Source organism: Nycticebus coucang, chromosome 17 (genome assembly GCF_027406575.1).
Source record: "Nycticebus coucang isolate mNycCou1 chromosome 17, mNycCou1.pri, whole genome shotgun sequence".
NCBI classification, from domain to species: Eukaryota; Metazoa; Chordata; class Mammalia; order Primates; family Lorisidae; genus Nycticebus; species Nycticebus coucang.
Window position 1 is genome coordinate 29,970,195 of NC_069796.1, and position 12,848 is coordinate 29,983,042.

The window sequence follows — 12,848 nt, forward strand, 5'->3', positions numbered from 1 at the left end:
TGGCTGGTGGGATCCACCTATAATCATCCCTTTGAGTATACAGGAAGTCAGCAAGGGACTTCTGGACCCCAAGAGGAGGACAAAAACAGTGGAAAACCGGAAAGTGGTTGCATGTGTTTGATCGACCTAAACCACCAGCAGCCGTAAGTACAAGCAGCAATGAGACTACAAACTGGAAAGGCCTTACCTGTGAACTGTTTCCGTGTTTTTGGACTTGGCACTCAGTTGAACTGCCTTGGGGAGAGCTTTAGCAGGAGTGCAAAGAACTTTGGGCATTGTCTAGGGTCCCAGACTGAGCCGCACAGAGCTAATGGTATTCGGCTGTGGGCCGCAGGGAGCCGTTGTGAGAGAACTGCCCCGGGCAAGCTCCGCCCTCAGGGTCGCAGAGCAAGGATCCAGCAGGAGCTAGTAACCTAGTGACTGAGGCCTTACAGCCTTCACCCTCAGGGGCAGAGTGAGACCGGTTTGGGCACACTGGAGCCTCGGGCTGTTGTCCTGGGTAGAGTGCCATGATGTCACAACTCATAGCAACCTCAAACTCCTGGACTTGGCGCTGCCTGGACCTTCATAAGAGCTGTGCCACGACCCCCGACCCATGACCAGTGCCCACCAGGCCTCCACAAGCCCTGACCAGGAACTGCGGGAGCCGCACAACCCTGCATCCTCCCTCCTGAACCCTCCCTGCTTCCACACCAGCCCGCTCGTCTGGCCAGGAACTCTGGTAACCGCATGCCCTCCAGAGCCCTCCCTGCCTCTGTGCAGAGCCCTTCTCCCAGACAGAGACTGCTGGAGCCTTGAGCTCTCTGTGCCACAGTCACTGGGCGCCAGGCACTCCAGAACCATGCGCACCACCTCCCACCCTGCTGCTAGATCCAGGTGTATCACACTCCGGAGCTGCTTCCACAATCAGAACTCCCTGGCCGGGGCAGCCCCAGAGGAACTACACTGGGTCACTCCCTACAAAGATCCAGCAACAATAGAGAGATCCTGCTGGGGTCTAATCTTGGAGAGACACCTCCCCAACTCTGAGGACGGCCAGAGGCAATGGTGAAAAACAATCATGAGGTGAAATCAACAGAAAAACTCTGGCAATATGAATAATCAGAGTAGATCAACTCCCCCAAGGATCAATGAGACAGACACAGCACAAGATCCCATGCACAAACAAATAGCTGAGATATCAAAAATCGAATTCAGAATCTGGATAGCAAATAAGATTGAATTACAATTCCAAGCACTTACCCAAAAGATATCTCAAGAATTCAATGAATTCAAAGACCAAATGACCAAAGATTTTGACACATTGAGACAAGAAGTTGCAGCCCTCAAAGATCTGAGAAACACAGTAGAATCCCTCAGTAACAGAATGGAGTAAGCAGAAGAAAGGATTTCTGACATTGAAGACAAAGCTTTCGAATGCTCCCAAACTCTCAAAGAGAAAGAGAAATGGATGGCAAAAACAGATCACTCTCTCAGAGAGCTCTGGGATAATTCAAAGAAAACTAATATTCACCTTATAGTGATCCCCGAAAGCAACGAAGTGGCTTCACAAGGCACAGAGTCTCTTCTCTATGAAATTATGAAGGAGAACTTTCCAGACATGCCAAGAGATTCTGAAATTCAGATAGCAGACAGTTTCAGAACTCCAGCACGACTCAACCCAAATAAGACACCCCATCCCCCAGACACATCATAATCAATGTCACTAAAGTGAAGGAGAAAATTCTGAAAGCATCCAGACAAAAGAAAACCATCACCTACAAGGGCAAGAATATTAGAATAACTGCTGAAACCTTTCAAGCTAGAAGAGGATGGTCATCAACTTTTAATCTCCTAAAACAAAATAACTTTCAACCCAGGATCCTGTACCCAGCTAAACTGAGCTTTGTTTATGACGGAGAAATTAAATATTTCAATGACATTCACATGTTGAAGAAATTTGCCATAACTAAACCAGCTCTCCAGGTTATTCTCAGACCAGCATAAACCTCCACCACAAAAGTATGGTCTCCATAAAGACCGGCATAAACCTCCACCACAAAAGTATGTTCTCCATAAAGACCAGCGTAAACCTCCACCACAAAAGTAAACCCACCCAGAAAATTTTGATCAAATTCCAACTTCCACAGTTGCAAAAGGATCAAAAATGTCCACCGGACCCACGAAAAACTTATCAATATTCTCAATTAATGTGAATGGTTTAAATTGTCCTCTAAAGAGGCACAGGTTGGCTGACTGCATACAAAAATTCAAGCCAGATATCTGCTGCATACAAGAATCGCATCTTACATTAAAAGACAAATATAGACTCAAGGTGAAGGGATGGTCATCTATATACTTCAGGCAAAATACAGAAAAAGAAGGAATACTACCCAACACATTCTACAAAGCAAACATCACCTTGATCCCCAAACCAGGGAAAGACCCACCAAGAAAAGAAAATTATAGACCAATATCACTAATGAATATTGATGCTAAAATACTCAATAAGATCCTAACAAACAGAATCCAACAACACATCAAAAAAATTATACACCACGACCAAGTGGGATTTATCCCAGTGTCTCAAGGCTGGTTCAACATACGTAAATCTATAAATGTAATTCAGCACATAAACAAACTAAAAAATAAGGACCATATGATTCTCTCAATCGATGCAGAAAAGCTTTTGATGATATCCAGCATCCCTTCATGATCAGAACACTTAAGAAAATTGGTATAGAAGGGACATTTATTAAACTATAGAGACCAGCTACAGCAAACCCACAGCCAATATCGTATTGAATGGAGTTAAATTGAAATCATTTCCACTTAGATCAGTAACCAGGCAAGGTTGCACATTGTCTCCACTGCTCTTTAACATTGTAATGGAAGTTTTAGCCATTGCAATTAGGGAAGAAAAGGCGATCAAGGGTTTCCACACAGGGTCAAAGAGATCAAACTTTCGCTGTTCGCACATGATATGATTGTATATCTGGAAAACAGTAGGGATGCTACTACGAAACTTTTAGCAGTGATCAAGGAATACAGCAATGTCTCAGGATACAAAATCAACACCCATAAATCTGTAGCCTTTACATATACCAACAATAGCCAAGCCTAAAAAACAGTCAAGGACTCTATTGCTTTCACAGTAGTGCCAAAGAAGATGAAATATTTGGGAGTATACCTAACAAAGGATGTGAAAGATCTCTACAAAGAGAATTATGAAACTTTAAGAAAAGAAATAGCTGAAGATGTTAACAAATGGAAAAACATACCATTCTCACGGCTGGGAAGAATCAACATTGTTAAAATGTCTATACTACCCAAAGTAATATATAATTTTAATGCAATTCCTATTAAAGCTCCATTGTCATATTTTAAAGATCTTGAAAAAATAATACTTCGTTTTATATGGAATCAGAAAAAACCTCAAATAGCCAAAACATTACTCAGCAGTAAAAATATAGCAGGAGTAATCACGCTACCAGACCTGAGACTGTACTATAAATCAACAGTGATCAAAACAGCATGGTATTGGCACAAAAACAGAGAAGTAGATGTCTAGAACAGAATACAGAACCAAGAGATGAATCCAGCTACTTACCGTTATTTGATATTTGACAATTCAATTAAAAACAGTCAGTGGGGAAAGGATTCCCTATTTAACAAATGGTGCTGGGTTAACCGGCTAGCAACCTGTAGAAGGTTGAAACTGGACCCACACCTTTCACCATTAACTAAGATAGACTCTCACTGGATAAAAGATTTAAACTTAAGACATGAAACTATAAAAATGGTTGAAGAAAGTGCAGGGAAAACTCTTGAAGGAATCGGCCTGGGTGAATATTTTATGAGGAGGACTCCCCAGGCAATTGAAGCAGTATCAAAAATACACTACTGGGACCTGATCAAACTAAAAAGCTTCTGCACAGCCAAGAACATAGTAAGTAAAGCAAGCAGACAGCCCTCAGAATGGAGAAAATATTTGCAGGTTATACCTCTGATAAAGGTCTAATAACCAGAATCCACAGAGAACTGAAACATACTGAAAAGAAAAGAACACGTGATCCCAACTGAGGGTGGGCAAGGGACTTGAAGAGACACTTCTCTACAGAAGACAGACACACGATCTACAAACACATGAAAAAAAGCTCATCATCCTTAATCATCAGAGAAATGCAAATCAAAACTACTTTGAGTTATCACCTAACCCCAGTCAGAGTTGCCCACATAACAAAATCCCCAAACCAGAGATGTTGGCATGGATGTGGAGAAAAGGGCACACTTCTACACTGCTGGTGGGAATGCACACTAATATGTTCCTTCTGGAAGGATGTTTGGAGAATACTTAGAAACCTAAAAATAGACCTGCCATTCGATCCTATAATTCCTTTACTAGGTTTATACTCAGAAGACCAAAAAATCACAATATAACAAAGACATCTGTACCACAATATTTATTGCAGCCCAATTCATAATTGCTAAGTCATGGAAGAAGCCCAAGTGTACATCGACCCACGAATGGACTAGCCAATTGTGGTACATGTATACCATGGAATATTACGCAGCCTTAAAGAAAGATGGAGACTTTACCTCTTTCACGTTTACATGGATGGAGCTGGAACATATTCTTCTTAGCAAAGTATCTCAGGAATGGAAGAAAAAGTATCCAATGTACTCAGCCCTACTATGAAGCTAAATTATAGCTTTCACATGAAGGCTATAACCCAACTATAGCACAAGACTATGAGGAAAGGGCCAAGGAAGGGGAAGGGAGGGGGGAGGTTAGAGTGGAGGGAGGGTAATGGGTGGTGCCACACCTACGGTGCATCTTAGAATGGATACAGGTGAAACTTACTAAAGGCAGAATACAAATGTCTACATACAATAACTAAGAAAATGCCATAAAGGCTACGTTGAACAGTTTGATGAGAACATTTCAGATTGTATATGAAACCAGCACATTGTACCCCTTGATTGCACTAATGTACACAGCTATGAGTTAAGAATAAAAAAAAAAAAAAAAGGCAGACTGGAAAAATAACTGTAAAAAAAAAAGAAAAGAAAAAACATTAATGGAAAAACTGGTAAAATTTTAATAAGGTCTATAGTTTAGCAGGTAGTTTTATACCAACATTAACATGCATATCCTGGGCTTGGTGCTAGGATATGCATGATAGCTCAGTGTTTAGGGTGCCGGCCACATGCACCAGGGCTGGTGGGTTGGAGCCCAGCACATGCCTGCTAAACAACGACAACAACAAAAAATAGTCAGGCGTTGTGGCAGATGCCTGTAGTCCCAGCTACTTGGGAGGCTGAGGCAAGAGAATTGCAATTGCTTAAGCCAGAGAGTTTGAGATAACTGTGACACCATGGCCCTCTACCAAGTGTGACATAGTGAGATCCTGTCTCAAAAAAAAAAAAGCATATCCTGGTTCTGATCATTGTACTAAGGTTTCTAAGATATCGTTAGAGAAAGCAGTTGGGTGAGACATTTATGGGAATCCTCTGTACTTATTTTGCAATTTTTATGTTTAAAATTAGTTCAGAATATAAAGTTATAAAAAGTAAACCCAACCAGGAACAGTGACACCTGCCTGTAGTCCTAGCTACTTGAGAGGCTAAGGTTGGAAGATCACATGAGTTCAGAAGTTTGTATTCAGCCTGAGAAACATGGCCAGACCTTATCTCTTAAAAATGTTTGTTAAATTTTTTTTAAAAAGCAAACCTATATGTACTCAAGCTACTCTTAGATATAATTTGTAGCCCAAGGCAATCCAACTGATAAACGTAGCTTAGAATTCACTCAAGAGAAAAAATATTGTGTTTTTCCAACATATATAAGGAATGTTCCCCTGTGCTGTGAAACTCACTTAAAATTGCTGAGAGATTTGAAAACTGTGGCACCTTCTCTATTGTTACTGCTTTACTGGTATCCAGAAGAGTGGAATTCTTCCACTGCATATGGTCTTTCAAGTTGAGACAGTCCCAGTCTGAAAAAGCAAAGAGGAAATGGCATTAAACTCTAAACAGTAGCCTACAAGGGTTACTTTCTCCACCCACCTCCTCAACTTAGGGCACCAGCCTCTACCAACCTATGGTAACTGAACGTTTTGACTGGACAGAGCAAAAAGATAAGACTTGATGGCATCAAGATAGTAAATAACCTATGGCCTATTCTATTTCTGTAACCAGGCCTTCCTTTGATTTTTGCTTCATAAAGATAATTGACCTAAGGGACAAACAGACATGTGAGCTGATTCTCATATGTTATGTGTAAGTTTTAGCTATGTTCCATTAAAAATCACATCACTAAATAACATACAGTTGGCTTTTCTTATCTGTAGGTTCTACAACTATGGATGCAACCAGTCACAAAGCAAAAACACTTGGAAGAAAAACCGCATCTTTACTAAACATACAGACTTTTGTTCCTTGTCATTATTCCCCCAAAGAATATAATTCAACAACTATTTACATAACATTTACACTGCATTAGATATTAAAAGTAACCTAGACAGGATTTAAAGAATAAAGAAGGATATGTATTGGTTCTATGCAAATCCTATGCCATATTGGCCAGGTGTTGTGGTCAAGATTGTAATCCTAGTACACTGGAAGCCCTGAGACAGGCAGATTGTGTGCACTCAGGAACAAGCCTGATCAAAAGCGAGACCTTGTCTGTACTAAACATAGAAAAATTAGCTGGGCTTTGGGCTGGGCACCTCTAGTCCCAGCTACTGGGGAAACTGAGGCAAGAGGATTGCTTGAGCCCAAAAGTTTGAGGTTGCTGTGAGCTATAATGGTGCCACAGCACTCTACCCATTAAAAAAAAAAAAAAAAAACAGAAAAATTCTATGCCATTTTATATGGGAGACTTGAGCATTCATGGATTTTATTATCTGAGGGAAGGCCCTGGAACCAATCTCCCAGAGATACAGAGGGATGACTGTACTTAAATTGCTATTACTTGGTATCAGTTTTAACCTTCCTATTGACTTCCCACTATGTAATAATGAGGCTATTCCCTCTTAATATATTACCCTATATTAAATACCTCTCCCATTGTTCCCAAACTGTTATATAACATATTCAGTTAGACCAATATTCAGTGTAGATATCATCATGACAAAATGCCATAAAAATGCCATTTACTCTGGCGGTATATATACTATGACCATCTTTTGTTCTTCCTAGAGTTAATAAGTCTTTTTTTCTTATTTCCATAGTTTTCTGTGTATTTCTCATGTATTTAATCCCCAACTCTACCATGTTGTTTATTCCATTCTGTTTATTCCAATCCCTGGTGTTCTGAATTTTCACAATGTTGTGCCTTGGTGTTTTTCATCTATTGCACTAGGCGTAGTATTGTCCTTTTAACCTGGAAATTAATATTTTTTAGCTCCAGAAAATGTTCTTGAATTATCTTTGATAATATTCTTCTGTTTTACTTCATTATGTTTTTCTGGAACTCTATTACTTGATACCAGATTTCATGTACTGTTTCTCCATCTTTTTTCTCCAAATTTCTATCTTTTAAAATATTTTTTCCTCTTTCTTTACTTTTTTCTCTGGGAAAGCTCCTCAACTTTATCTTCTAATCCTTCTACTGAGTTTTCCATTCTGATATTACTTGTAGTTATTCTTGAAATATTTTCTATTTTATATTATCCTATTCTTATTTAATGGATACAATATATATTTTATCTCAATGAAGACCTTTTTTTCATTATTTCCATCTCCTAGCATTGTTTCTATTTCTTCTTGGTTCTTCATCTTTGGGGATTTTATTATAGTTAGAACACTTAACATGGGTGCTACCCTCTTAACTTTTAAATGTACAATATAATACTATTAACCATAAGAATAGTGTTGTACATCAGATGTTTAGAATTTACTCATATTATATAACTGAAATTTAACATCCATTGAACAGCAATTCCAAATTTTCCCATCCTTCCAGATCCTGTCAACCACCATCCTATTCTCTGCTTCTGGGAGTCTATATTAAATACCCCATGTAAGTAGAATTATATAGTATCTAACCTTCTGTGACTGCCTTATTTCATTTAGCATAATGTCCTCAAAGTTCATCTATTTGTTGCAAATGCAAGAATTTCTTTTTCAAAAGCTGAATAATATTCCTTTGTATATATGTATCATGTTTTTTTTAATCTATTAATCTGTCAATGGACATTTAGGTTGTTTCCATATCTTGGCTACTGTGAATAATGCTGCAATGAACATTGCAGTAGCAATATCATTTCAAGATCCTGATTTTAATTATTTTGGATAAACATCCAGAAGAGAGATTTGCTGGACCACTTGGTGGTTATATCTTTAACTTTTAGAGAAACTTCCATTCTATTTTCCATAATTGCTGCACATTTTACATTTCCATCAAAGGTGTTCAAGGGTTTCAATTTATCCAGGTCCTTGCTAACATTTGTTATCTTTTCTTTCTGGTTTTTGATAATAGACATCCTAAGAGGTATGAGGTGATGTCTTATTGTGATTTTGATTTACACTATCCTGATGATTAGTGATGTTAAACATTTTAACATAGATGTTAACCACTTCTATATCTTCTTCATAGAAATGTCTATTCACGTTCATTGTCCATTTTTAATCAAGTTTTTTTTGGTTTGTTCTTTGCTATTGAGTTATAGGAGTTCCTTATGTATTTTAAATATTCATCCTTTTATCAGATAGATGGTTTGCTGCCTGTTTCTATCTTCAGTTAAACCAGTGTTTGATTTACATGTTTAGGTGTTCTGATTTGGGGTACAGTATCTACAATTGTTACATCTTCCTTGTGATATTGGACTTTTTATTATTATACATTGTCCTTCTTTGTCTCTTGTGATGGTTTTAAAGTATATCTTGCCTGATACAAATATAGCCACCCCACTCCCTTTTTAGTTATCATATGTATAGAATATCTTTTTCAATCTCTTCATTTTTAGTGTGTATGTATCCTTAAATTTGATGTAAGTCTTTTGTAGATAGCATACAGTTAGATATTGTTCTTTTATACATTCAGTCGCTCTGTCTTTTGATTAGGAAAGTTTAATCTGTTTCTATTATTATTACTGTTTTTAAGAGACAGTCTTGCTCCATCATACAGGCTGGAGTGCACTGACACAATCATAGCTCACTGCAGCCTTGAACTCTGGGACTCAAGTGATCCTTCCATCTCACCTATCATCACATGCCTTAAGGTAATTACAGTAATCTCTCTGATAACTGCACCCATGGATATTGTCTCTAAATTTTCCTACTGGCTTAAATGTGGCTGGCCCAGGCTTGCCTAAGATACAAGAGCCCCTCAACTAGTTTCTGGATTTCTCACAAACAGAATTGGTGCATGTACTGTTGTTGAAATAGTGTGTCTATGAGGAGCATGAAACTCCAGGGCTTCCTATTCCAACATCTTGCTGATGCTACTGTTTTGTTTTGATTTCTTTTTTTTTATGTTAGAGGCTTACCTCAGAAGTCTGGTAATCCTTAACTCTTTGCACATATTTAAAAGGCTTGTGGAATCACTATAACCTGAGTGGGGCTTATCAAATAGTTGTTTTCACTGCATAGTGTTCTGACTGGTGGATAAGTAAGGAGCATAGGAGAAGAGGAAGGTAGCCTATCAAAAGTCCCTCGGCTCAGCCTCAGTGGCCTGCTCCTTCTTTGGTTGCATTTCTCTTTGCGCTGGATCACACCCTTCAGAAGCAGGTCAGGGATTTCCATTGCCAGCTATGGACCCAGCCTCAGAGCCATGAGATGAACTAGGCATGTTTCTGCCCTACAAAGGTTTGAAGTGATCAGTCGGGTATATTTTGCCACCCCTGTACATCTTTGCTGTCTTTCCATCCAGCTCAAGGACTGCAATTTCTGGAGCAGTAGTAGGATATGTGACAGGAATGTCAAATTCAATATCAAACTTGTATTTAAGGAGGTCATGGATATACCAGCATTTTCCAAACCACCTGAATGAGACTGATATTCCTCCTTCAGTCACTGCACCCACAACTCCCAATCTCAGGGTCCAGCATTAGTCTTCAGCACTGGGATGTCAGACACCACACACCAGGTAACTTCATCTGCCATTGTGGACCAGAGCGCAAGAGAAATCTTCATTTTTTTAAAGATAAGATCTTCCTTTGTCATCCAGGCTAGAATGCAGTGGCACAATCAAAACTTACTACAGCCTCAATCTCCTGGGCTCAAGTGATGCTCATGCCTCAGCCTCCTGGGTAGCTAGTACTATAGGCGCACACACTACCACGCCCATATAACATTTTATTTTTTGTAGAGACAGGGTCTTACTATGTTGCCCAGCTGGTCTCAAACTCCTGGCCTCAAGCAATCCTCCAGCCTTAGCCTCCCAAAGTGTTAGGATTACAGGCATGAGCCACTTTACCCAGCATATGCTTTCTTCTAATTCTTGTTGTCCTTTTAGGCTTATAACTTCAAAAGGAGGTAAGCCATTTTCTGCCTTTGCAGAAAGGTATAAATAAAGGCATGTGTTCAATCTTCCATCATTAACCAAAGTCTATATTTACACATATAATAAGTCTAAGTAAGTCTTTTCTTTATTTTTTTTTCTAAGTAAGTTTCAATAGAGAAAATTCAAGTAGGGACTTGGCCTAAATAACATTTACGTTATTTGCTGAAAAGTAAGAGAAATACAGAAAATAAAAGATAGTCCATAGTTCAAGAGATCAAATATTCATCATGTGCAAAAAAAAAAAAAATTGTTTTTTTTGGGCCAGGGCCAGGTTTGTACCCGCCACCTCCGGTATAGGGGACCAGCACTTAAGCCACAGGCACCACCCGTATTGTGTGCAAAATTAATAACTGGATATACATTACATGTAAATGCTTAATGACATTTGTTCATCCTTTGATCCAATGGGTATTAGTCAGTGGAAGGAGATAGTGACAAAGAAAAGAAGTATGCCTTCTCAAAAGACACCTTTATTCATTGGAGATTTGTGGAGGCACAATTTCTATAGTACAGCAATTTAAGACTGCAATTATTTTCTTACCTAAATAATCTGATCCTCTGAACAGTTCAGGTGAAGGGAAGCTACTTAAACTCTCTTCAGAACTCTTGTATCCTATATAAGGGTCCGTGATTGAATAACTCAGAAGAGAACTGGAAATGTCATGCTGCAAACTTAATCCTATAGGATAAAAAAGCAAAAATGAGTACAATTTTTTGATAGAAAAAAAAAGACTTGAAATTATTAAAATTCAAATCTGTAGACATATATGTACTTAGCTGTATACTGAAAATTTAAAAGTGCTCCCACATACAACTGAAAGGGCATAATATTTAACCATTTTAATTTGAATCTTAGAAAGTAGCTCTATTTTTGATGTTGATAATATACATTATAATCCTCTTCCATTGTTTTTCTCTTCCCCTCATTGTTTTTCAAAGTTTTACTTTTATAACTTACTCCCCCCTCTAATTTGGTTCAGTTTTAAGTCAAAACTCAAAAACTCAAGTTTTATAAGTAACCTACTAATTGCAAGCTAAATAGTTGAGGAGAGAAAAGCATTATTCTAGTTATTCCATCTAAAAAACAATGAACCTAAACATAGGCAAACAGATTAAAGGAACTGAACAGACAGCCCAAAAATAAACTCACACATACAGAAGCAACTGACTTTTGATTTAAGATGTAAAGGCAATGCAATGGAGAAAGGATAGTCTTTTGAACAAAACATGGAACAACTAGATAACCACATAACAACAGCAATGACAAAAAACCACCTAGCATGCATATCTTCCATCATATAAAATTTAACTGTAAATAGATCATAGACCTAAATGTAAATCCTAAAACTACAAAATTGCTGGAAAAAACACAGGAGAAAAGTTGTGACATTGAGGTAAAGATTCCTTCATATAACACTAAAAAGAAAATTCATAAAACAACAGCAAAGATAAACTGGACTTTACCAAAATTTAAAACTTATCTTCAAGAGACTAAGATTAAAAGACAACCCAGAGAAGGGAGAAAACATTTGCAAATGTGCTAAATCCAGAATATAAAGAACTCTGAAAACTCAGTAACATGAAAACGTACATCTCAATAAGAAAATGGGCAAAATATTTGAACAAGAATCTGCCCATATTCAGAGGTCTTTTTTTTTTTTTTTTTTCCCAGACAGAGTCTGACTCTGTGTTCTGGGTAGAGTACTGTGGCATCATAGCTCACAGCAACCTCCAACTCGGGCTCAAGTGATCCCCTTACTTGAGCCTCCTGAGTAGCTGACACAACTCTCTTTTTAGTAGAGATGGGACTCACTCTTACTCCAGCTGGTCTCTGAACTCCTGAGCTCAAAAGATCCACCCGCCCTTGCGTTCCAGAGTGCTAAGATTACAGGCGTGAGCCACCACGCTCAGCCAATTCAGAGGTCTTAAAGTCATGCAACAAGTGGACTAGAATGAAGAACTGTCTAATAGTGGGGATAGAGCACAGTATTAAAATTTGAGCAGAACCAGAAGATTTAAAAGGGGAAAACACATTCTGTTATATTTAGTAAGTATTTATTAAACATACTTCAAATATGACAAGATAGAGGTCAACACTGACAGAAAACGGTATGGGGAGGATCAAATGGGATTATTTTTCTGAAAACCTTCTATCCCCTGCTCTGGAGCTGACTTATGCCTATCTCTGCTCATCCATTACCCACCTGAGACAATTCTTTATCCTTCCTCCTTTGACCTGACCACAACTTTTTCTTCTATTCCATCTACCTTTTCTCCTCCTACTTGGCTTTCTCCTTCAGCCAAATTGATTGGCCCAATCTACTAACCTCCTCCACCTCCTCAGCTTTTAGAGGTAGGC

The 12,848-nt window shown here is 38.5% G+C and overlaps 1 protein-coding gene and 1 pseudogene across 1 annotated transcript in view; both read right to left on the minus strand.

The window, feature by feature from the left end:
• Positions 1–12,848, minus strand: part of MEIKIN (meiotic kinetochore factor) — a 157,187-nt gene that overhangs the window by 117,846 nt on the left and 26,493 nt on the right. Inside the window, exons 5-6 of the mRNA XM_053567411.1 lie at positions 11,031–11,168; positions 5,859–5,978 (exon numbers count right to left, since the gene is read on the minus strand). Coding sequence (XP_053423386.1) covers positions 5,859–5,978; positions 11,031–11,168 — 258 coding nt within the window. The remainder of the gene's footprint in view (positions 1–5,858; positions 5,979–11,030; positions 11,169–12,848) is intronic.
• On the minus strand, positions 9,511–10,089 carry LOC128569201 (ubiquitin-fold modifier-conjugating enzyme 1-like; annotated as a pseudogene).